This window comes from Sus scrofa, chromosome 5 (genome assembly GCF_054392235.1).
Source record: "Sus scrofa isolate SSC_HxYL_T2T_F1_AM1 chromosome 5, Sscrofa_HxYL_maternal_Yorkshire_Landrace_v2.0, whole genome shotgun sequence".
Classification (NCBI taxonomy): domain Eukaryota; kingdom Metazoa; phylum Chordata; class Mammalia; order Artiodactyla; family Suidae; genus Sus; species Sus scrofa.
In genome coordinates, this window is record NC_139387.1 from 60,491,557 (window position 1) to 60,512,168 (window position 20,612).

Consider the following 20,612-nt stretch of genomic DNA (forward strand, 5'->3'; position numbering starts at 1 on the left):
CACTGGTGACCTACACCACAGCTCACGGCAACGCCGGATCCTTAACCCACTGAGCGAGGCCCAGGATTGAACCTGCATCCTCATGGATGGTAGATTTGTTTCTGCTGAGCCACGACAGGGAACTCGGATTCTGACTCTTTAAGAATGGAACCTGGGTCCCGGTATGGGCTGAAGAAGGTGGTATGAGCTATAGGAAGACAAAAATTCTACTGGTCTAAATAAGGAACATTTTATAGGATCCAGCAGTATAAATTTGGTTTAACTTTGTAATTAATAATAAATTTTGGATTGAAGTAAGTATACCTGTAGTTTTCAAAGTACTTATCAAATTGTAGGTAAACATAACCACCACACACAGAGGATTCCTTATCTAATAATATAATAGGGTAAGCTATCATTTGGTTAAAAGGTGATATTCCTTTCATCTATAATAAAACTGCCACTTACTAACAGATTACTCAAAGTCCCACACCTCTAATCAAAATTATTAAAAGTTAAAATTCAAAACAATATAAAACATTTAAAACAATCCTATATTTTTGGAAAGTCTGAAGTTGTATGCTTGATATTACACAACATTAAGAATGAAACTCTTGGGAGTTCCTTGGTGCCCTAGTGTTTAAGGATCAGCATTGTCACTGCTGTGGCATGGGTTACTACTGTGACTCAGGTTTGATCCCTCGCCACCATGCCACCATGCTGTGGGCGTAGTAAAAAAAAAAAAAAAAAAAAAAGTTAAAATATTTTTTTTAATTAAAACTTTTTTTAAAAAGAATGAAACCTTTTACTTCAGTTATCCATACCATTCCTCACCTCCTTTCGTTAAGAGATTATAATTTGCACCCTATTCCTTACTCAAAGCATTGACAAAGAGATTAAAAGCTAAAACTGAACAAGTTAAAACAAACAGGTACTTCAAGGAACCTATGAACCACCTGTTACATTTTATGACTTTATCCTAAAGAAAAAGGGGATTACGTAACTTACTATATTAAAATTTGTATAAAAAAAGGCACTATTTTAAAATCTGACTTCCCATTCTTTACTGCAACTGTGTGAGTGTTTGCTATAGGCCCAGCATTGTTCTATGGGCTTTTGTCAGACTGTATTTTTCAAAGATGGCCACACATACATCTTCCCACATCCTCTTCTTACAAAGTGCCATCAAAAGGGTGGGGTGGGGGGGGGGTCTATACTATCTCCACTTGATCTGAGTAGGCCTGAAACTCTTGCAGAAGTGACTGCCAGACTTCCATGGCTAGGTCATTAAAGGCAATACAGCTTCAGCCTGGCTCCCTCTTGGGACACACAGCTTTGGAGACCTGAACTACTACTCCGTAAAGAAATCTGGCTCCGCCGAGGCCACTATGTTAAAGAGATTCTTTGAAGAAAGTACACAGAACCGGGAACCCCAGCTGTTTGAGTCTTCTCAGCCCAGGCACATGACAGACTGGCTAGTGAGAGAGCTTTCTGGTGACTGCAATCCCCACCCCAGACTTTATGTTGCTCAAAAATGACACCAAGCGGAGCAGGGATGATCTAAATGCATCAAGCCCAACTCAAATCATAGATTTGTAAGCAAAATAATGTTTTAAACTACTAAATGCTGGAGTTGGCTGTCGTGCAGCCATAGTAACTGGAACAATGCTTGATGTGTGTTAACTCATGGAATGCTTACAACAACCAAAGTAATTACGAATTATTTACTAATACTCAAGTATTAGTATCCTCATCTTACAAATACTAAGAGAGAGTGAGCAGATAAAAGACTGAAACACAAAAATTATGTGACCTTGCCCAAAGTCACACATGTACAAAACACTAATCCCAAACAATTTATCTGCCACATTTACACAAAGGAAAAGTGAGTAAATTAAGGAATTAGGAAATTCTCAAATGCTGTCTGAATTAAACATCAAGATAAACTAATGCTCAGTTTCAACTGCTGTGTCTTCAAAGAAGACAAGAGGTTGTTTCTTGGCTTCTGTACATCTATAGCACACTTACACAAAAGATAGTATTTACACATACTTTGACTCATCTGGACAGATGGTTTTACTCACAAGATGAACTATTAAATCTGATTTCTACAAGTCAATTAGCCTCATTTTAAAAAATCCAAGGTCAGTCATAGAAAACACTATTGTCAGGTAGAACTTGTCCCAAATTTAGAACTTAGGCCAATGAAACAGATATGAGCCTAACAATGTCAACATAAAATCCAACTCCAAAATATTAATTCCAGGGATGAGGCTGTCACATTATTTTTTATATTATTTTCTGGCCACACCTGTGGCATGCAGAAGTTCCCAGGCCAGGGCTCGTACCTGAGTCAAGGAGTGTCAACACCGAATCCTTAATTTTGAGGCCACCAGGGAACGCCACTTTACTTTTTATTTATCAAAGAACAGTTATGAAACTGATCTAATTAAGGAATTTAGACCACCACATTTGATTTCTATAAGGCGACCTGGTTTTGCCTCTCAAACTGCTATGGTATTAGAGGCTTTCAGACCTTTAAACTCAAAAAACAATTCAGGGAAAAAAAAGTAAAGGTAAGTGCCTCACTCTTTATATGTGCTATATACACTCAAGGAAACTTCCCTAAGGTCTTTCCTACTCATCTAATGTGGAAGAAATTCTCCTTTCACTTATAAACTGGTGGATTTGTACTATGAATCACCTATAAGCCTATTATTTAGAGTAAACACCGAAACTGAGCTAGTGCACACAAGTAAATGCTCACATAGTCAAATCTTTAGTGACAAATTTAAGTAAGTAGCCTTTTTAAGGCAAGTAAAATATATGGCTTTGTCACAATGAGATAACCATAAAAATTAATTGGTGGCACACTAAAAATCATTAGCCAACACCAAGATATTATTACTATTATTACTGTAATTACAAGCTATTATCACTATAATTTTAAAAGCTAAAATGGATTTTTCTAATCAAGAAAAAGACTACTCTCTATACCCACAATTATTTTTCAGAATAAAGACAAAAGATTTTTCCCCAAGACCCAGCAGTATTCACTAAATTGGCCAAATGGGACTTTATGCAACAATGATGAAATACAGTTCATGGAAAGCAAGTAGGTTACATTCTTATATCAACACTATGCATTTTGCACATTATTTTAAATTTGTTTCTCATCTCTAGTCTATTGCCATTTGAAATTACTCTACCCCCTTTTCCATCCAGCTTAAGAGATCAGCAAACAATTATCTTCAAAAAGAGTATAATACTAAATACATTCTAGGTCAATAAAATTACACTGTAAGGAGTTCTCTTTTACCTTAAAAAATTTCCAGAAAAATGTTTATACACAAAAATGGTATGTAATAAAATCTGCTATAAAAAACAATACCCACTTTATTTAGAAGCAATCACATATCCATGATTTTAAAGTTAGTTAAATCAAAAATAATTTCATTAGTTGATTTCAGTATACACATATCTGACAAGCATGACTACAGTAGCATTCAACATCTCACAAGACAAGTGTGAATGACTACCAACAGGAATTGAAATCACTAAGAAGTCTACTGCTTGGAGTTCCCGTCATGGCACAGAGGAAACAAATCCAACTAGGAACCATGAGGTTGTAGGTTCCATCCCCGACCTCACTCAGTGGGTTAAGGATCCGGCGTTGCCGTCAGCTGTGGTATAGGTAGCAGACATGGCTAGGATCCGGTGTTGCTGTGGCTGTGGCATAGGCTGGCAGCTACAGCTCCACAGACCCCTAGCCTGGGAACATCCATATGCCACTGGTGCGGTCCTAAAAAGACAAAGACGGGAAAAAAAAAAAAAAAAAAAAAAAAAACTTTACTGTTGAGGTTCCCATTGTGGCACAGCAGAAACGAATCCCACTAGTATCCATGAGGATGCAGGTTCGAACCCCAGCCTTGCTCAGTGGGTTAAGCATCTGGTGTTGCCATGAGCTGTGGTATGGGCCGCAGACATGGCTTAGATCCTGTGTTGTTGTTGCTGTTGCAGCTACAGCTCCAATTCAAACCCTAGACTGGGAACCTCTACATGCTGAGGGTGCGGCCATAAAAAGCAAAAAAAAAAAAAAAAAAAAAAACGAAAATTTTATAATTTAGAAATAACTAGTAAGTGTATTTACTAAGAAATACTAAGAGTCTTCTAAAATTTGTGTTTTCCTCTTAAGTTGGTAACACTTCATCTTTCTAGAAACCCAAATTTAAGGAAAAAAAAAAAAAAAAAAACAGGAATTAAAGTGTAAAATGTCCGGAACTCCTGATGGCTTAGCAGTTAAGCATCTTGCACTGTCACTGCAGTGGCCTGGGTTCAATGCCCACCCTGATAACAGGTCGAAGATGTGGCTTGATCTGGCACAGCTGTGGCATGTGTTGGCAGCTATAGCTCAGACTCAACCCCTAGCCTGGGAACTTCCACATGCCTCAGCTGCAGCCCTAAAAAGCCACACACACAAAAAAAAAAGTCAGGAGACACACTCTATTCCTCTAAAAACTGAATAATTACAATACATAGAAAAAATTGACTTATATATTTCATAGTCTTATGAGGAATCTAAGTTACAAAGTCTAGCTATATATAATTACAAATAAGAATAAAGTCCAGAAATTTAAATGAACTCAAGCACATAAGTTATTCTTTGCAAAAGAGACAGGCTGAAAATTAAAACAGCCACTAACATCTATTTTAATTAAACTTCCCTGGTCACCGTTGTTACTACAGTCACATAGGCAGATTCAGTATAGCAGCTAAGACCACATCTAGAGCCAGGACTGCCTGCATTCTCCAGGAACTGTGTCACTTGGGACAAGATATAATCTGTATGCTTCCTCATCTCATTGGTTATGAGGATGCAATGAACTTCATCAAATTCTTTTAATAAGTTCAAGAGTCCCAAATTCTTAAACAAACTAGACACTCAATAGTGGTTTTCTTTGAAAATAGTATATATACACATTTTTTTTTTTGGGAAAAGAAAATGAAATTGGGGAATGAATACTACTTTTTTAAATTATTCAAACAATCACAACCTTTTTTCAACTATTGTCTCCACTTATGCTATTAAAAAGAACTTGGGGGAGTTCCCGTTATGACTCAGCAAGTTAAGAACCCAACTAGTACCCATAAGAATGTGGGTTCGGGAGTTCTCATCAGTGGTTAATGAATATGACTAGGAACCACGAGGTTGCAGGTTCGATCCCTGGCCTTGCTCAGCGGGTTAAGGATCTGGCGTTGCCGTGAGCTGTGGTGTAGGTTGCAGACACAGCTCAGATCCTGCGTTGCTATGGCCCTGCTGTAGGCCAGTGGCTACAGCTCTGATTCGACCCCTAGCCTGGGAACCTCCATATGCCACGAGCGGCCCTAGAAAAGGCAAAAAGACAAAAAAAAAAAGAATGTGGCTTCTTTGATCCCTGGCCTCGCTTGGTAGGTTAAGGATCTGGCATGGCCAAGAGAGGCAATGTAGGTCACAGATGCAGCTCAGGAATAATCCAGCAGCTGCAGCTCAGATTTAACCCCTAGCCTGGGAACCTCCATATGCTGCAGGTAGAGCCTAAAAAAAGAAAAAGAAAAACTGAGGGGGAAGATAAAAAACAAGAATGATTCTCCTTGTTTCAGGCAGCCACACTAATGACAGTGACAAAGAAGAAACATGTATCAGATATATCCACATTCAGCTGAATTCAACCAATTACTGAGTTAAGGGAGTTAAGTACAGCTCTGGTAAGCGCTGGAAGTATAAAGATAAATAGGACCTTATTTTACTTATCTTATTTCTTTATTTTTAAAGATTTTTATATTTTCTATTGTAGTTGATTTACAATGTTCTGTCAATTTCTGCTACACAGCACAAAGTGACCCAGTCATACATATATATACACACATATATACATTCTTTTTCTCACATTATCCTCCGTCATGTTCCATCACAAATTCTAGATATAGTTCCCCTGAGCTATACAGCAGGACCTCATTGCTTATCCACTCCAAATGCAACAGTTCGCATCTACTAACCCCAAACTCCCAACTCCTTCCCCCTCCCCCAATAGGACCTGATTTTAATCTTAAAAATGTTACAGCCCAGGAGTTCCTGTCGTGGCTCAGTGGAAATGAATCTGACTAGTATCCATGAGGACGCAGGTTCGATCCTTGACCTCACTCAGTGGGTTAAGGATCTGGCATTGCCGTGAGCTGTGGTGTAGGTCACAGATGTGGCTTGGATCTGGCGTTGCTGTGGTTGTGGTGTAGGCCAGCAGCTACAGCTGCGATTCAACCCCCTAGCCTGGGAACCTCCATATACTGCAGGTGCAGCCCTAAAAAGACAAAACAAACAAACAAAAATATTACAGCCCAGAGAAGACAAAGACAAATGGATATTTCAATACAACATCATAAATATGAATTAGAACTATTGTAATTTTTTTTAACCCAGAAGAAAATTTACCTAAAGTATCTTTAAGATATTGGATACAGAAAAGCCATATCTGCAATATTCTGTGTGTGTGTGTGTGTGTAGGATATATATAGAATAGGTTCCTATTCTCAGGGAGCACACATTCCAGCAAGAGAGATGCACAATAAATCATCACTTAAGTTGTGATAAGAGCAATGTAGAAATGAAGTGCTAGCAATATGTCTAACAAAGAATCAGGGATAGTGTGCCTGAGAAAATGTTCAAGGTAAGATCTGAACGTGACTAGGAGTTACAAAGACAGAAGTTAGGGAGAGGCAAATGAATCTGATTTGCAATATTCATATATACGGAATCATTCATTTTATACATATATATATATATATATATATATCCTGACTTCCATTTAAAGCACTTGCCAAATCTACAGCAGAACTATCACATTTGAGCTCCGAATTACTTTATATTGTTTAGTCCAAAACCCTCACTTTAAAGAAAACGAATCAACCTGAAGTTCAGAGAAATGAAACGATTTGCCAAATTTCCTGCAGGCAGTCTCTAGTAAAGCCAGCACTACAAAACTGATTACTTATTCTCACTGGAGTATTCTTTCCACATTTCTACACATGAGAAATAGGAGGATAAATGACACTATGAATTAATTACAGCCCTAGGCCCCTTACATATTCCTCCGCCCCACTTAATCATAACACTAAGATATTTCTATTTTAAAGGTAAAGAAACAACTTGTGAGAACAAACTAAAACACCAAGTTGTTCTGCCTTAAAGCTTTGAGCTCTTTCACTACCCAATGTTCCTTGATTTGTTTTTGTGATAGATGTATCCATAAAAATATGGTAAGCTGTTGTTCTATTAAATCAAGAAATAAACTCTTTACTCCAAAAGTATAACAATATTTTCCTTGCAGATCACTCAGGAAATTAGTTTTTCTTTCCTTTGATTCAGTTTGCCAAGCATGACTTTTTCCCCAACTTCTACCATAGCTCAAGCCACTTCATTTCACACCTGTATTATTCCTTCTACCTAACTGGTCTCCTAGCTCCTAAGATTTCCTTCTCTACCTTTGCCACATGTGATTAATTTTCCTGTAACACACACGTTTCATCATCCATTCAAAATATATTTTAAAATACCTATAATAAGTGTTAAGCACCATGCTAGGTACTGCAAGTAGAGCAATGATCAAAACGAGAAAGACATGCTTCCAATATTATTCTCAGGAGTACATACTCTAGCAAGAGAGATGAACAGTGAATCTTCACTCAAGTTGTGATAAGGGCAATGTAGAACTTGACGTGCTAGCAATGTGTCTACAAAGAATCAGGGATAGTTTTCCTGAGAAAATGTTCGAGGTAAGACCTAAACGTGACTAGGCATTACAAAGACAGAGGTTGGGGAGAGACAAAAGAATCTTATTCACAAACCTACAGAAAGATAGGAACATTTGTGTTGGCATGAAAGGTCACATTTTAGCCACTAATTCTTATTTCCCAGTTCCAATGTGGACCCTCTAATCTAAGCAGGGAGTCTCATGAATATGCTAGGCTCTTTCCTTTCAATGTTTTATTTAGTCTTTCTAGAAATTTCTCTTCATCACTTAACTAACCCTAAAATCCAGTGCCCCTCTCCCATCAAAACTTCAGTCATCAACTACAATACTCTATTTTAATTTTAATGTAGTGTATCACAAAAAATTTACAGGAAAACTAGAAAATAGTGGAATCATCTTTTTAGTCTTCTTTTTAAAGACTGAATACCTGGGGCAGCATCATCGCATTGCTTTCTTATCACTAAAGAGGGTACAATGCTCAAAAACTGATTTTATAAATATCCAAACATCCACCTGATCCACTATTCATGTCCACTATTGTCCATTTAGTTCTATGGTCAATATAGCTATTATTTTCACAAATGCAAACTATCAGTCACAAAGATGAAACATGTGGTAGATAACTGCAAATCCCAAGACCTTTTAGTAATAGATCAGTGGTATTACTTACATATTATAAACTATTAAAAATAAAAGATAAAATCAAGAGGATTTTTAGGTGAACTATATATATTTAAATGATTAAAAGGTAGATTTTGTAATGAAATATTTTGGTATAGCATATCCCTTTGCAAATGTCTACACTACACATTTACATATACTTGCCACACATTTTTAACAGCTGGTACAGACTAAATACCAATTTACCAAGCATTTAATATCACATAACACTAATAAATTGTGTGCCAAAAATAATGATCTTACATAATAAGAACTATGACTGTCCCCCTTTTGCAGATGAGAAACCTGAAGCAGTATTAAGAGGTTAAATAACCTAAATAACTATGGCATGGTTACCCAGCTTAAATGAAAGCCAGAACTCAAATCCAAATATTCTGACTCACACTGTACCCTTAGCCATTTCTCTCCCTATATTTTCTCCCCTTAACTTCAAATTTTCCACTTACCTTTGATAAAATATTAAGCATTTTTCTACAGTAAATGCTTCTAAATGCTTAAAAAAAAAAAAAACCCTCTAGTGACTATCCATTTCAGATTTTTCCATACTCATACTAATTTTTCAAACATGCTTTTTACAGAAATGTACCATTTCACAGTTGTCCAATCATTTAAAGAACATTTATAAGACATCTCTGGATGCCCTCTAAATTGGTAGTTCTTAACTTAGGCCAAGCCCTTTTGAGACTGATAAAAGCTGCTGACATCTTCTCAAAGAAAGGCCCACATAAAATTTTGCATATGATCTCATTGGCCTGACTGGAGAACATCCCCAGAGAAAAACTGGCCTTAAACTCCCTGTACAAATACCAAGATCCAGGAGTTCCCATGGTAGCTCAGCGGTTAATGAATCTGACTAGCATCCACGAGGACACAGGTTCCATCCCTGGCCTCACTCAGTGGGTTAAGGATCTGGTGTTGCCATGAACTGTGGTGTAGGTCGCAAACATGGCTTGGATCCTGCACTGCTGTGGTTGTGGTATATATAGGCTGGCAGCTACAGCTCCAATTCAACCCCTAGCCTGGGAACCTCCATATGCCACAGGCATGGCCCTAAAGAGCAAAAGGAAAAAAAAAAAAAAATAATACAATGATCCAACCAAAGGCACCAATTCTTAGCCCTCACTTTATAGTCTCCTTCATTTATATAAATTCTACTGTTGCTATTTCAACTTAATTCCCATAATTGAGTACTCACCATAACCAAGTTACTGTGTTAAGACACCACAAAAATCCAAAAGAGCTGAACTGTCTCTGCTCTCAAAACTACCATTCTACAACAAAAAGGATGAGCCAAGCATTCAAATAATATATTTTTCAGAACAGTTCAGAGGCCTCCTTTAGCAGAAACTCATGCAGACCCTGGAACACCTTCATGGTAAAACCTAGCCTTGTTTTGCCATTGAGGAATTAAGGGTCAAAGACATTACTTAAAATCGTAATATAGGTAGCAATTCTAAGATCTGAATTGTGTCCTCCAACACTTGATTACAAGCTTTATACTTGTAATCAATACTGATTTGCAATATTCTATGTCCTTTACCTAGAGAATAGAGCCATAAATGATAGAAAAATGAAAAAATGCAAATATGAGAATTAAAAAGAAATTAAAACCAAATTTAGAAAGACTAGAAAAAAAATTGTTGTAGCATTCTGATGGGTTTTGAAAGGTTGTCAACAAAAATCTGAAGCAACTATTGTGCATCATGGTATGATCAAAAAGAAAAACAGGAAAAACCAATCTGCTAAATGAAGCTCAATGAAGAAAATGTGAGCAGGTACATTTAGGTCATAAAATCCTTGGTTCTCTCTCTCAGATGACTTGCTCTGGGAGAAACTAGATGCTATGTTCTAAGAACACAAGAACAGCCTTATGGAGATACTGACTTGGTGAGTAACTGAGGCCTCCTGCCAAAAGCTAAATTAAATGAGCCATCCTGGGAGTGGATCCAGCCCCAGTCAATCCTTCAGATGACTGCAGTGCTGGCCAACACTTACTACAACATAAGATTCTGAGCCAGAACCATCCAGAAAACACTCTCCATTCTTTTGTTTTCGTTTTTGTTTTTTTGTCTTTTTGCCTTTTCTAGGGCCGCTTCTGCAGCATATGGAGGTTCCCAGGCTAGGGGTCTAATCAGAGCTGTAGCCTGGGCCACAGCCACAGCAACGCTAGATCCGAGCCGCGTTTGCAACCTACACCACAGCTCATGGCAACACCGGATCCTTAACTCGCTGAGCAAGGCTAGGGATCGAACCCACAACCTCATGGTTCCTAGTTGGATTCGTTAACCACTGAGCCAAGACGGGAGAATTCCACCCTCTCCATTCTTGACTTTCAGGAACCACAAGTCATAACAAATATCTGTTAAGTTGCTAAATTTTGGGAAAACTTTTAGATAGCAATGAATTAGCTAATACAATAGGCAAGGTGTGGGAGTGCTCGTTGTGATGCAGTGGAAAAGAATCCAACTGGGAACCATGAACTTGCAGGTTCAATCCCTGGCCTTGCTCAGTGGGTTAAGGATCCAGCATTGCCATGAGCTGTGGTGTAGGGCGTATACGAGGCTCGGAACCCACATTGCTGTCGCTATGGCGTAAGCTGGCAGCTACAGCTCAGATTCAACCCCTAGCCTGGGAACCTCCATGTGCCTCACGTGTGGCCCCAGAAAGACAAAAAAGACAAAAAATAAATAAAAGTAAAATGACCCCTTAGTATCTCTCCATGTTAAGTTCAATCCTGAAAGCTGTGGTCTTATTGTTGTTTGTTTACTTTTTAGCACAGAGCCATACCTTCCTTAACTGAGAGTTACAATATATCATCAAAGAAAACTGAGACCTGTTAGAAGATCTTCCCTAAATTTAGTCAATAAAAAGGTACCTTAAAAGAGGAATTCTGGGAGGCTATGAACAGCTTCAGAGCTGAAAGATGTGAACAGTGTAAAGCAGTTCCATCATAAAGTATGAGCAAAACATCACCTCTTAAAAAGTATTTTATTTCCGGAGTTCCGACTAGGAACCATGAGGTTGAGGGTTCGATCCCTGGCCTTGCTCAGCGGGTTAAGGATCCCGCGTTGCCATGAGCTGTGGTGTAGGTCACAGATGGGGCTCGGATCCAGCATTGCTGTGGCTGTGGTGTAGATCATCAGCTACAGCTCTGATTAGACCCCTAGCCTGGGAACCTCCATATGCCAGGAGAGCAGCCCAAGAAATGGCAAAAAGACAAAACAAAACAAAACAAAACAAAAAAAAGTAAAGTATTTTATTTCCTCAACTATACAGAGTCTTAATAGATCTTGATGATAATCTCAACATGCAGCCTTCTAGTATTAGATTTAGAATTAGCCTATATACTAGGAAAAGATCTGCTTGATCTTTTACTGGGAAAGTGGGCAACAAAACTGTTTTCCCAGAGTCAAAACAATCTTAATTATACCTCAAAGTCTTCAACCCATAGGCCGGAAATCCAAATTTTAATCCATAAAACAGTAAGGGCTTGTGGCCTTTGCTCATCATTAAGTTTCACACTAAATGCCCTTCCCTATCACACTATTCTTATACATGTACCCTTCACCTGACACCCTGCTTAATCCAGAAAGGCTGATAAAAATGGCTTTTTCAAAAGTAAGTCATAGCTTATATTCGGGGGGGGGGGGGGGTATTTTTTTTTAAAATAGCCTCAAAATAGAGGCCATTATTATCAATTCACTTATAAAGATAAGGAACTCAAGAGAATTTTCATGTATATAATCTGATTCAACAGCCAGAACTAATCTTTACACTTTAAAAATTTCAGAGGCTTTTTTTTTTTTTAAGGGCCACACCCACACCAGAACCAAGCTTCATCTTCGACCTACACCACAGCTCACAGCAATGCCTGCCGCATCCCCAAAGCACTGAGTGGGGCCAAGGATCAAATCTGCGTCCTCATGGAAATTAGTTGGATTCATTTCCGCTGCACCACAACAGGAACTCCTCTAGGCATTTTAAATTCTAAAATTCCATTTAAAAATTAACTTAGGCTCTGAAATTAGAAGGTGGTAAATTTTTAAAAAGTACTTAAGCTTAGGTTCAAAGAAAAGCAAAAACTAGTTCTCAGTGGCCTCGCACAGCTAAATATTTCCCCCCAAGAAGATTCCATTATCTTTATGATCGAAGTAAATTACATATCAACTTTAAGGTTTTCTATCTTTCCCAAAATAGACACCAATACACTTATGCTGGTTTTGAATAACTTTTTCCTGGGAAAACAATGTTTTTTGGTACCAAGTGTGATTTAATCATTTTATAAATTAGTCACTTTTGCAACAGTTCAGATATGTGTTGCAAAGAGATGCCTTAGATCATAAGCTTTAATATCCAAGTCTTTATTATTCCTTTCTTAAAAATTAAGATATTTCAACTAGTTCTAAAGTACATTAGGTAAACTCAAAAGTACAATCTAATATCAAAGTGAAAGAAAAACTCAATAGGTATTCTAATAGAGTAAATTCTAGTAATAAAATCCTTGCAACAGGAATGCCTCAAGTTTTTAAAAAGCACTTTAAAACCACGACATCCTTCCGTCAGTTATAAAAATACTTTCTACAATGAAGTCAATCTATAAAATCCTCAGATTGGCGTAATCTGCAGGACAGTCTATAAGAATTATGAATCCTTTACATATTTAAAATAACTTTTTAAAAAAGCCTCAAAGGCAAAAAAAGAGCATTTTAAAATTAAGATTATCAAGACTACAACCAGTTTCACTAGTAATAAAAGTTTTTTTTTTCATACAAGTGATAAATCTACTACCCTATAATGGTAAAATAATTACAACATTTTGTAGTCTAACCTTTAAGCATAAAGAAATGTATGTTTGGTTATCAAGTTTTAACCTTATTTGGACTTGTGGTACCAATATCTTATTCCTCATTCTGAAATATGATGTAAGAATTACATATTCAAGTGAATATCTAATAAGAATGAAGCCGAAACTCCACTTCCTTAAGTATTACTTTACCGATTATTCACTGTCTCCTAAAAGGACGTAGTAGACAAATATTAACTCAAAAAACAACAACCTGACACAGACTGCTTTTAGCTTGTTATTTAAAGTGAATTATTCTACCTCTAGAGAAGTGGAAATAGCAGGGGACTAGAGAACCTTTGTTCGGATCCAGCTTCACCACTTCCATTCGACTTAACTGTTCTGAGTAAGACATTCAATTTGCTTCTTCATCTGTTAAATGGAGGTCCAAATAATACTTATCTTCCACCAAAGTTGTGGAAATGAAGTGACTGAGACATTTAAATCCTGCGGTGCTAGGCAAGTTTATGTGTTTATGTGTGTACTAGGTAAATAGAACAGCTCTGTGGTAGATGTTGATTGTATAAACTAATGTCAACTATCAAATATCTACTGGTACCAGTGAAGGAGTATGTAGTAAGATGATAAATTACACATGCTTCATTGTGCAGTTCACATCAATTTTTAATTTTCCTGAAGACATCCTCCTTCCTGCCATGCCTAGATAGTTCAGTACAATTCTTCCAAGATTTGCACAGTCTATTTCACTCCATCTGAGATGTTTCCCTAACTAGATATTAAAGTAAATGTCAAACAGAATTTGATGCTATCTTTTATAACATTAAATTATAAGCCGATGTACTCACTTTTATCAGTCAACAGTCAGAATTCCTAAATCTTTACAATACTTAAACTTTGAAATCTAAGTCAGTATTGTTAAAAATTCTAACGCTCATCGAAACATTAGCAGATGATCAAAATAACTGCTAATATACTTTAGTATAAAACGCATAACATGGCTTTCTGTTTTAAAAAGTATATTAAAAACCAACTGGTTAAAACATGAAGTTTTCCAGAGATCAAAAGTAATAATACAAACAATTGAAACCTACTGTAACAATAAGTTCTTTAATGTCTCGGGAAAATGAGGTCCATTTTCGTTAGTCTCCAAGTTATTTCTTAAGAAAAATGCTACTAATCCCTTCAGAGACCTTGCCAATACAGGACTTTAAATATAAACATCTAAAGTCATGACTTAACACGCTGAAGCATTACTATAAAGATTTTAAAACGCAAACTAACACGCTGTACCTTAAGACTTCATTTCCTTACGATTCCAACTCTCTTTGATTCCGCAAAGTTATTTTTAAGGACACCAATTCATTACTCTGTTATACAATGATTTTTAGGTTTTTAAAACTTTTCCCCCAATTTGATCCCCAACCAAATAGGAGAAGTTATTAAAATCACTTTGGAGACTACGTTAATGACCACCCATGAGGAATTCTGGAGGTTCCGATTAAATATAAGAGAATAATTTTTTCTTTTTTAAGTAAAGAAAAGTGATGGTTGGGGTCTTCTCCCTGAACAAGGAAGTTCTGTTAAATCCAGGCGAGACCAGCCATGTTGGAAAACACTTGTCAATTATAGTTCTGACAAGTATCCGCGAACACGGTTGGACCAAGCTAACCTTGTGTACCGAGGTGTGTACATCAAGGCCCTCTTCGGCTCCGTCAGAGGATCTGGGCCTACTTTGGGGATTGTTTCCGAGTTAGAGCCGTCCTTCGGTCCGAACCGAGTGCAGAGCCGAGGGGAAAGAGGGCGGGGAAAGGAGAGTTGGGGGGGAAAGGGTTTGAGAGTTGGAAGCCGCTATCCGCAGCGAGAGGGGCGCGGCGGTCGGGAGGTTTCCGAGTTGAGCGCCGGGGGGAGGGGCCAGGAATTCGGGGAGCAAGGGAATCTCAGCAAAAAGTCCCCTCTGCCCACTCGGAGGGGCCTAGGGGCGCAATAGGAGGCAGGGAAAGGCGTACGCTTGGGTGCACTGACCTGTCCTCCGAGTCCATGCGGCTCAGGGGTTCCCCATCCGACGACATCTCCAAGCTGCCTCGCCGGCCCCCGGAGGTCGCACTGCTTCCGCCTCCCCCGGTCCCATAGCCCTCGTCGCCGCCGCTGGAGACGACACTGCTGCTGCTGCTGCCGCCCCCGCCGCCGCCCTGGCTGCCCCGCGGTCCCTTGGGCTCCTCCAGGCCCTCCTTGCCGTCCCCATCCCCGCTGCTGCTGCTGGCGGCGCCGGGGCTCAGCGAGCGCGTCTCGTCGCTGCTACTCCCGCCGCTGCTGCCCACCAAGCTCTCGGCGCTACTCTCCTCTTCGCCCCCGCCGCTGCTGCTGCTCTCGTCCTCCTCCTCCTCATCTTCCTCCTCGTCCTCGTCCTCCCCGGCCTGGCTGGCGCTCTCGGGGCTAGGCTCCGACATCGTCTCCGCCTCGCCGCCCCCCACTCCGCCGCCGCCTCCGCTGCCCCCGCCGCCGCCGTTCAGCAGCAGCGCCGCCACCGCCTCGGCCTCCGCCTCCTCTTCCTCCTCTTCTTCCTCCTCCTCCTCCTCGGGGGGTTCAGCCCGGCCCCGCGCCGCCGGGCCGGGGCTGCCGGGGGGCAGAGGGCTCAGGCGGGAGAGCTCCTCCAGGTCGGCCATGTCGGTGATAGCGGCGGCCATGGCGGCGCCTGCTCCTCCTCCTCCTCCTCCTCCCGGCCGCCGCCGCCTCCCTCTCTCGACTCTCGATCCCTTGCCCCCTCCCAAACGCCCAAAACTCCGCCGACGCCGCTGCAGAGCAGGAGGAGGGCCCGCGAGCTGCGTCAGCCTGCACACGCGCTACGGAGCCCGCGCGGGGACAGGCGCGCGACTGCGCGCACTCACGCGGAGACGGCTGCGCGCCTGCGCGGCGGCACGCGGTGGCGCCTCCCCCGGTCGCGGGTTCCGTGCCCGAGCCCCCGCCTGACCCCCGCCCTGACCCCCCCCCCAGGGCTCAGAGTTTCCGCAGGGGCCTTCCCACGCCTTCCCCCGACTGAGCAGCTGCCGGGACACGCGGAACGAAAACCTGAGGGCTGCCCGGGGATTCTAACAGCCCTCCACGTCTCACGCCAAAGTCATTCGTTACGGGGGTGTTTGGGGAGCGTCCCCCGGTGTCCAGGCGCTAAGCCAAGAATCGAACAAGTCCCTGGGCTTCTGAGAGCTTACACTCTGCGAAGAGAGGCAATTAAAATGAGTAAAAATTCATAGTACGATAATACGATGCGGGGTACTAAATCCATACGCGCTGCATTAGAGCCACAGGTTTTCATCTAACCTGCTTTTGAACACCCCGAAGAATGGTGAAATCAGTCTCAGAGCAAACATCTGTGTTCAAGATCTTAAAGCTTTTTAGGTCCAGAGCCCTCTAAAACAATGTTCTACATCCTTGTGCGGTTTAAAGTGACATCCACGTCTTTCTTCAACTACTTATGATTTATAACTGTCACACTTTTTTAAAGGTAGCCAGTGAACCCCAAATACCATCGAGATTTAATACCCACCCACATCCACTTTTTAAAATATAATCTGCTTCTACTTGGGTAATTTCCATCAGTTGTCTTCTGGAACTCATTTAAGTTCTACTTTCCCTCCAGAATTTTATCCTAATGTTATATTTTATATTTGAACTGTTTTACTGATCATCTTATATTTCCTTGTAATGAAAATGAATATAGAAATTTAAGAGGATTTTTTTCCCCTGCTTTTTAGGGCCACACTCAAGGCATGTGGAAGTTCCCAGGCTAGGAGCCTAATGGGAGCTTACAGCTGCCAGCCTGTGCCACAGCTACAGCAATGTTGGATCCAAGCTGCGTCTTCGACCCACACCACAACTCATGGTAATGCCAGGTCCTTAACCCATTGAGCAAGGCCAGGGATTGAACCCTCATCCTCATGAATACTAGTCAGATTCGTTTCTGCTGAGCCACGATGAGAACTCCCTAATAGTTGTTTTTAAATTTCTTGTGATCATAACACTCTAAGTCTTATTACTTCAACTATATTTTTTAACTGATCAAACAAAAAATATATTTCAAATATTTATACATAAACATTAAACACAAAAGTAAAGTTTTCTTGGCAATGCATCTTAGAGAAGTGAATATCTTTTTTAAATGAGATTATCAGTAGATGAGTATTACTAGAAGCAGAAAGAGTTCCTTCAATTCTGTTCCCAGATTTCAATTCCCTGCATGTAAGCATTGAGAAAACTTGTTCACATGAATGAATAAGTACATGAGAATGAATGGAGTTTTGTTATAGCAAGGCAACTCAATTCTTTGAACTCTTTCCAAATTATATGCCAAAAAAAAAAATCACATAAAGATCTACCAGAGGAAAAAATAGTTTTAATGATCTATCAGTTGACAACTCTGACTAGGTTCTCTTTCAACTTTGTTGAAAGCAAGTAACTGAAAACCACCTGACTTGTAAAAGGATGTGTTACTCATTCTCCTTCACCAGTCAATTGTTCCTTTTTTTGGTGTCCTGAAGGTTTTTGCATCCCCGAGTACCCCACCTTAGTAAGATGTGGAAAGGGGAAGAATTATGCCTTTCTTTAGTAAAGCAGGGAAGGGACAATTGGATTAAGGGAAGCTGGAAAGAAGTCCACCTTAAACTCTGACCTCAGGGCACATTTTCAGGCAAATCAGTTTTAGGTACAAGGGAAGTGAGACTCAGAGAACTGATTGCCTTAAGACGGTCTCCTCACTCATACACATCTTGGAAAGACTTCAATATATCATGAGTACCCCAGTATTATGTCTACTGGCCTAGGCCTTTGGACTGCTGTTATATGTTCCATATGTTGCCTCGAGGGAAAGTAAAAATAAAATAATAAATAGCATGGGGCATTATGGTTTATGGATACCTTCACACACACATAATGCGAAATGCTAACCACAAACATATTAACCTCAAAGCCACTGTCTGAGATATACAGGAATATATTATCATCCTCCTGTATTGTCAGTTAAGAACTATCGGAGACTTTAACTGAAAAGTGTATTTGCCAAGCCCCATGTGAAGCCTTGGAGATTTTGGCTGAGTTTGCCTGAGTTTAATCAAGGAAAAACTTTATGAAGAATGTAGGATTTGACCAGTTGTCTAAGTAGGATATGCTACATTTAAGTCATATGAGCTGGACCTTGAAAAGTGAATAGAATTCTGTGTGAGGGGGAATTCTGGGACTGAGAGACAATAACACTGGAAAAGCATAAAAATTCATTTGTGACAGTGTTGAATAACTATGAGAAGGCAAAGCTAAAAAGCTGAAAAACAGTTTAAGATGAGATTACAGAAAATCTTATATAAAAGGGTTGACTTTGAAAGATGACATATATTGGAGTTCCTGTCATGGCTCAGCGGAAATGAAATGTGACTAGTATCTATTAAGATGCAGGTTTGATCCCTGGCCTCGGTCAGTGGGTTAGGGATCTGGTGTTGCTGTGAGCTGTGGTATAAGTCGCAGATGGCTCAGATCTGGCTTTGCTTGTAGCATAAGCCAGCAGTTGCAACTCCAATTCAACTCTTAGCCTGGGAACTTCCGTATGCCATGGATGTGGCTGTAAAAGACAAAAAAAGAAGGATGACAGGTATTTTATATATGTAAATATATACATTTAGAAAAAAAAATTTTTTTGTCTTTTTAGGGCCACACCCACGCGACTGGGGATTCCCAGGCTAGGAGTCAAATTGGAGCTCCTGTCATGGAGGGGAAGGGACAATTGGGTTAAGGGAAGCTGAAAAGAAGCCCACATTAAACTCTGACCTCAGGGCACATTTTCAGGCAAATCAGTTTTAGGTACAAAGGAAGTGAGACTCAGAGAACTGATTGCCTTAAGACAGTCTCCTCACCTGTGCCTGCCTACACCATAGCCACAGCAACTCAGGATCTGAGCCACGTCTGCGACCTACACTACAGTTCACAGAAACTTCTGATCCTTAACCCTCTGGGCAAGGCCAGGGATCAAACCTGCATGCTCATGGATGTTAGTCAGATTCATTTCCCCTGAGCCACAACAGGAAATCCTAGAAAAATATTTTTAAATGTGTGATATAATCAAAGTTAAGTTGTCAGGGTATCTAATGTATAGGCAAAATGGAGAAAAGTGTGAAAAGAGTGAAATGTGAGTGGAGATTAGACTCGGGAAATGGCAGGTATCAAAGCCACAAATGAATGCTCCATCTGCAGTATTTATACTTGAAAATGAAAATGAACTATCTTAGAACTGGTTTTTTTGGAGAAAAGTGTGTTTCCCCTCACTGGAAAGGGTATTTTCTGTTTTTCTGTTTGGGGGTTTTTTTGTTTTTGTTTTTGTTTTTTACTGAAGTTCTGGGGCTAGGGATCGAACCCATGCCACAGCTGCAACCCAAGCCACAGCAGTGACAATGCCAGATCCTTAATCTGCTGAGCCTCCAGGAAACCCCACGTTTTTTTTTTAACTGTGAATTTTACAAAAATTTGAAAGAATTGGATAATAAACACCTGTACACCTGCCTAGATTCATCAATTACCAACATTTTTTTTTTTTTTTTTTGTCTTTTTGCTATTTCTTAGGCCGCTCCCACGGCATATGGAGGTTCCCAGGCTAGGAGTCGAATCGGAGCTGTAACCACCGGCTTACACCAGAGCCACAGCAACGCAGGATCCAAGCCGTGTCTGCAACCTACACCACAGCTCACGGCAACACCGGATCGTTATCCCACTGAGCAAGGGCAGGGACCGAACCCGCAACCTCATGGTTCCTAGTCGGATTCGTTAACCACTGCGCCACGACGGGAACTCCCCAACATTTTTTTTTTTACCACACCCTCGGCATGTGGAAATTACCAGGTCAGGAATTAAACCCACTCCACAGTGGTGACCATACCAGATCCTTAACCTCTAGGCCACCAAGAAACTCCAGTTACTAACATTTTGCCACATTTGCATAGTCAGTGTCTCTGCCTCTGATTCTCTCTATGTCCCCTCCCTCTTCTCCCTCTCTCTTTCTCTCTCTCCCTCTGGCTTTAGCTGCAGATGTAACGACTCTGCATGCATCCCTTAGAACGAGGTCACTCTTGTACATGACCAATGCCACAACATCATCATTGCATTCAGTGAAGTGTGTGAATAGAGGCAGGACCTCTGGGTGATAGAATTTTTCAGCTGGCATCCGGTGAGAGGTTGGATGAAACTGCAAGCAGCATTCATTACCAGTCTGCAGCTAGATAAATGCTGAACTTAGCCTCAGGAAACTTTTATAACAACTTGGCAGAGAAATTTTACATCTGCTAAACCTAATAATAAAAAATGAGGACTTAAGTTTTTTGTCATTGGCTGAT

At 40.3% G+C, this 20,612-nt stretch overlaps 1 protein-coding gene across 6 annotated transcripts in view; it reads right to left on the reverse strand.

Moving 5' to 3' along the window:
• The window catches only part of AEBP2 (AE binding protein 2), a 74,373-nt gene extending 58,417 nt beyond the window's left edge, over window positions 1–15,956 (reverse strand). For 4 of the 6 annotated variants that reach the window (XR_014803774.1, XR_014803773.1, XM_084956627.1 and 1 more), the window contains exon 1: window positions 15,271–15,956. Coding sequence is in view for 4 of the 6 variants with exons in the window: in XM_084956627.1 (XP_084812753.1) it covers window positions 15,271–15,932 (662 nt within the window). In the remaining 2 variants the exon portion in view is untranslated. Of the gene's footprint in view, window positions 1–14,917; window positions 15,048–15,270 lie in introns of those variants that run through there. The other 2 variants (XM_084956628.1, XM_021092257.2) reach the window with 2 other exon arrangements.
• Between the last annotated feature and the right edge of the window lie 4,656 nt (window positions 15,957–20,612).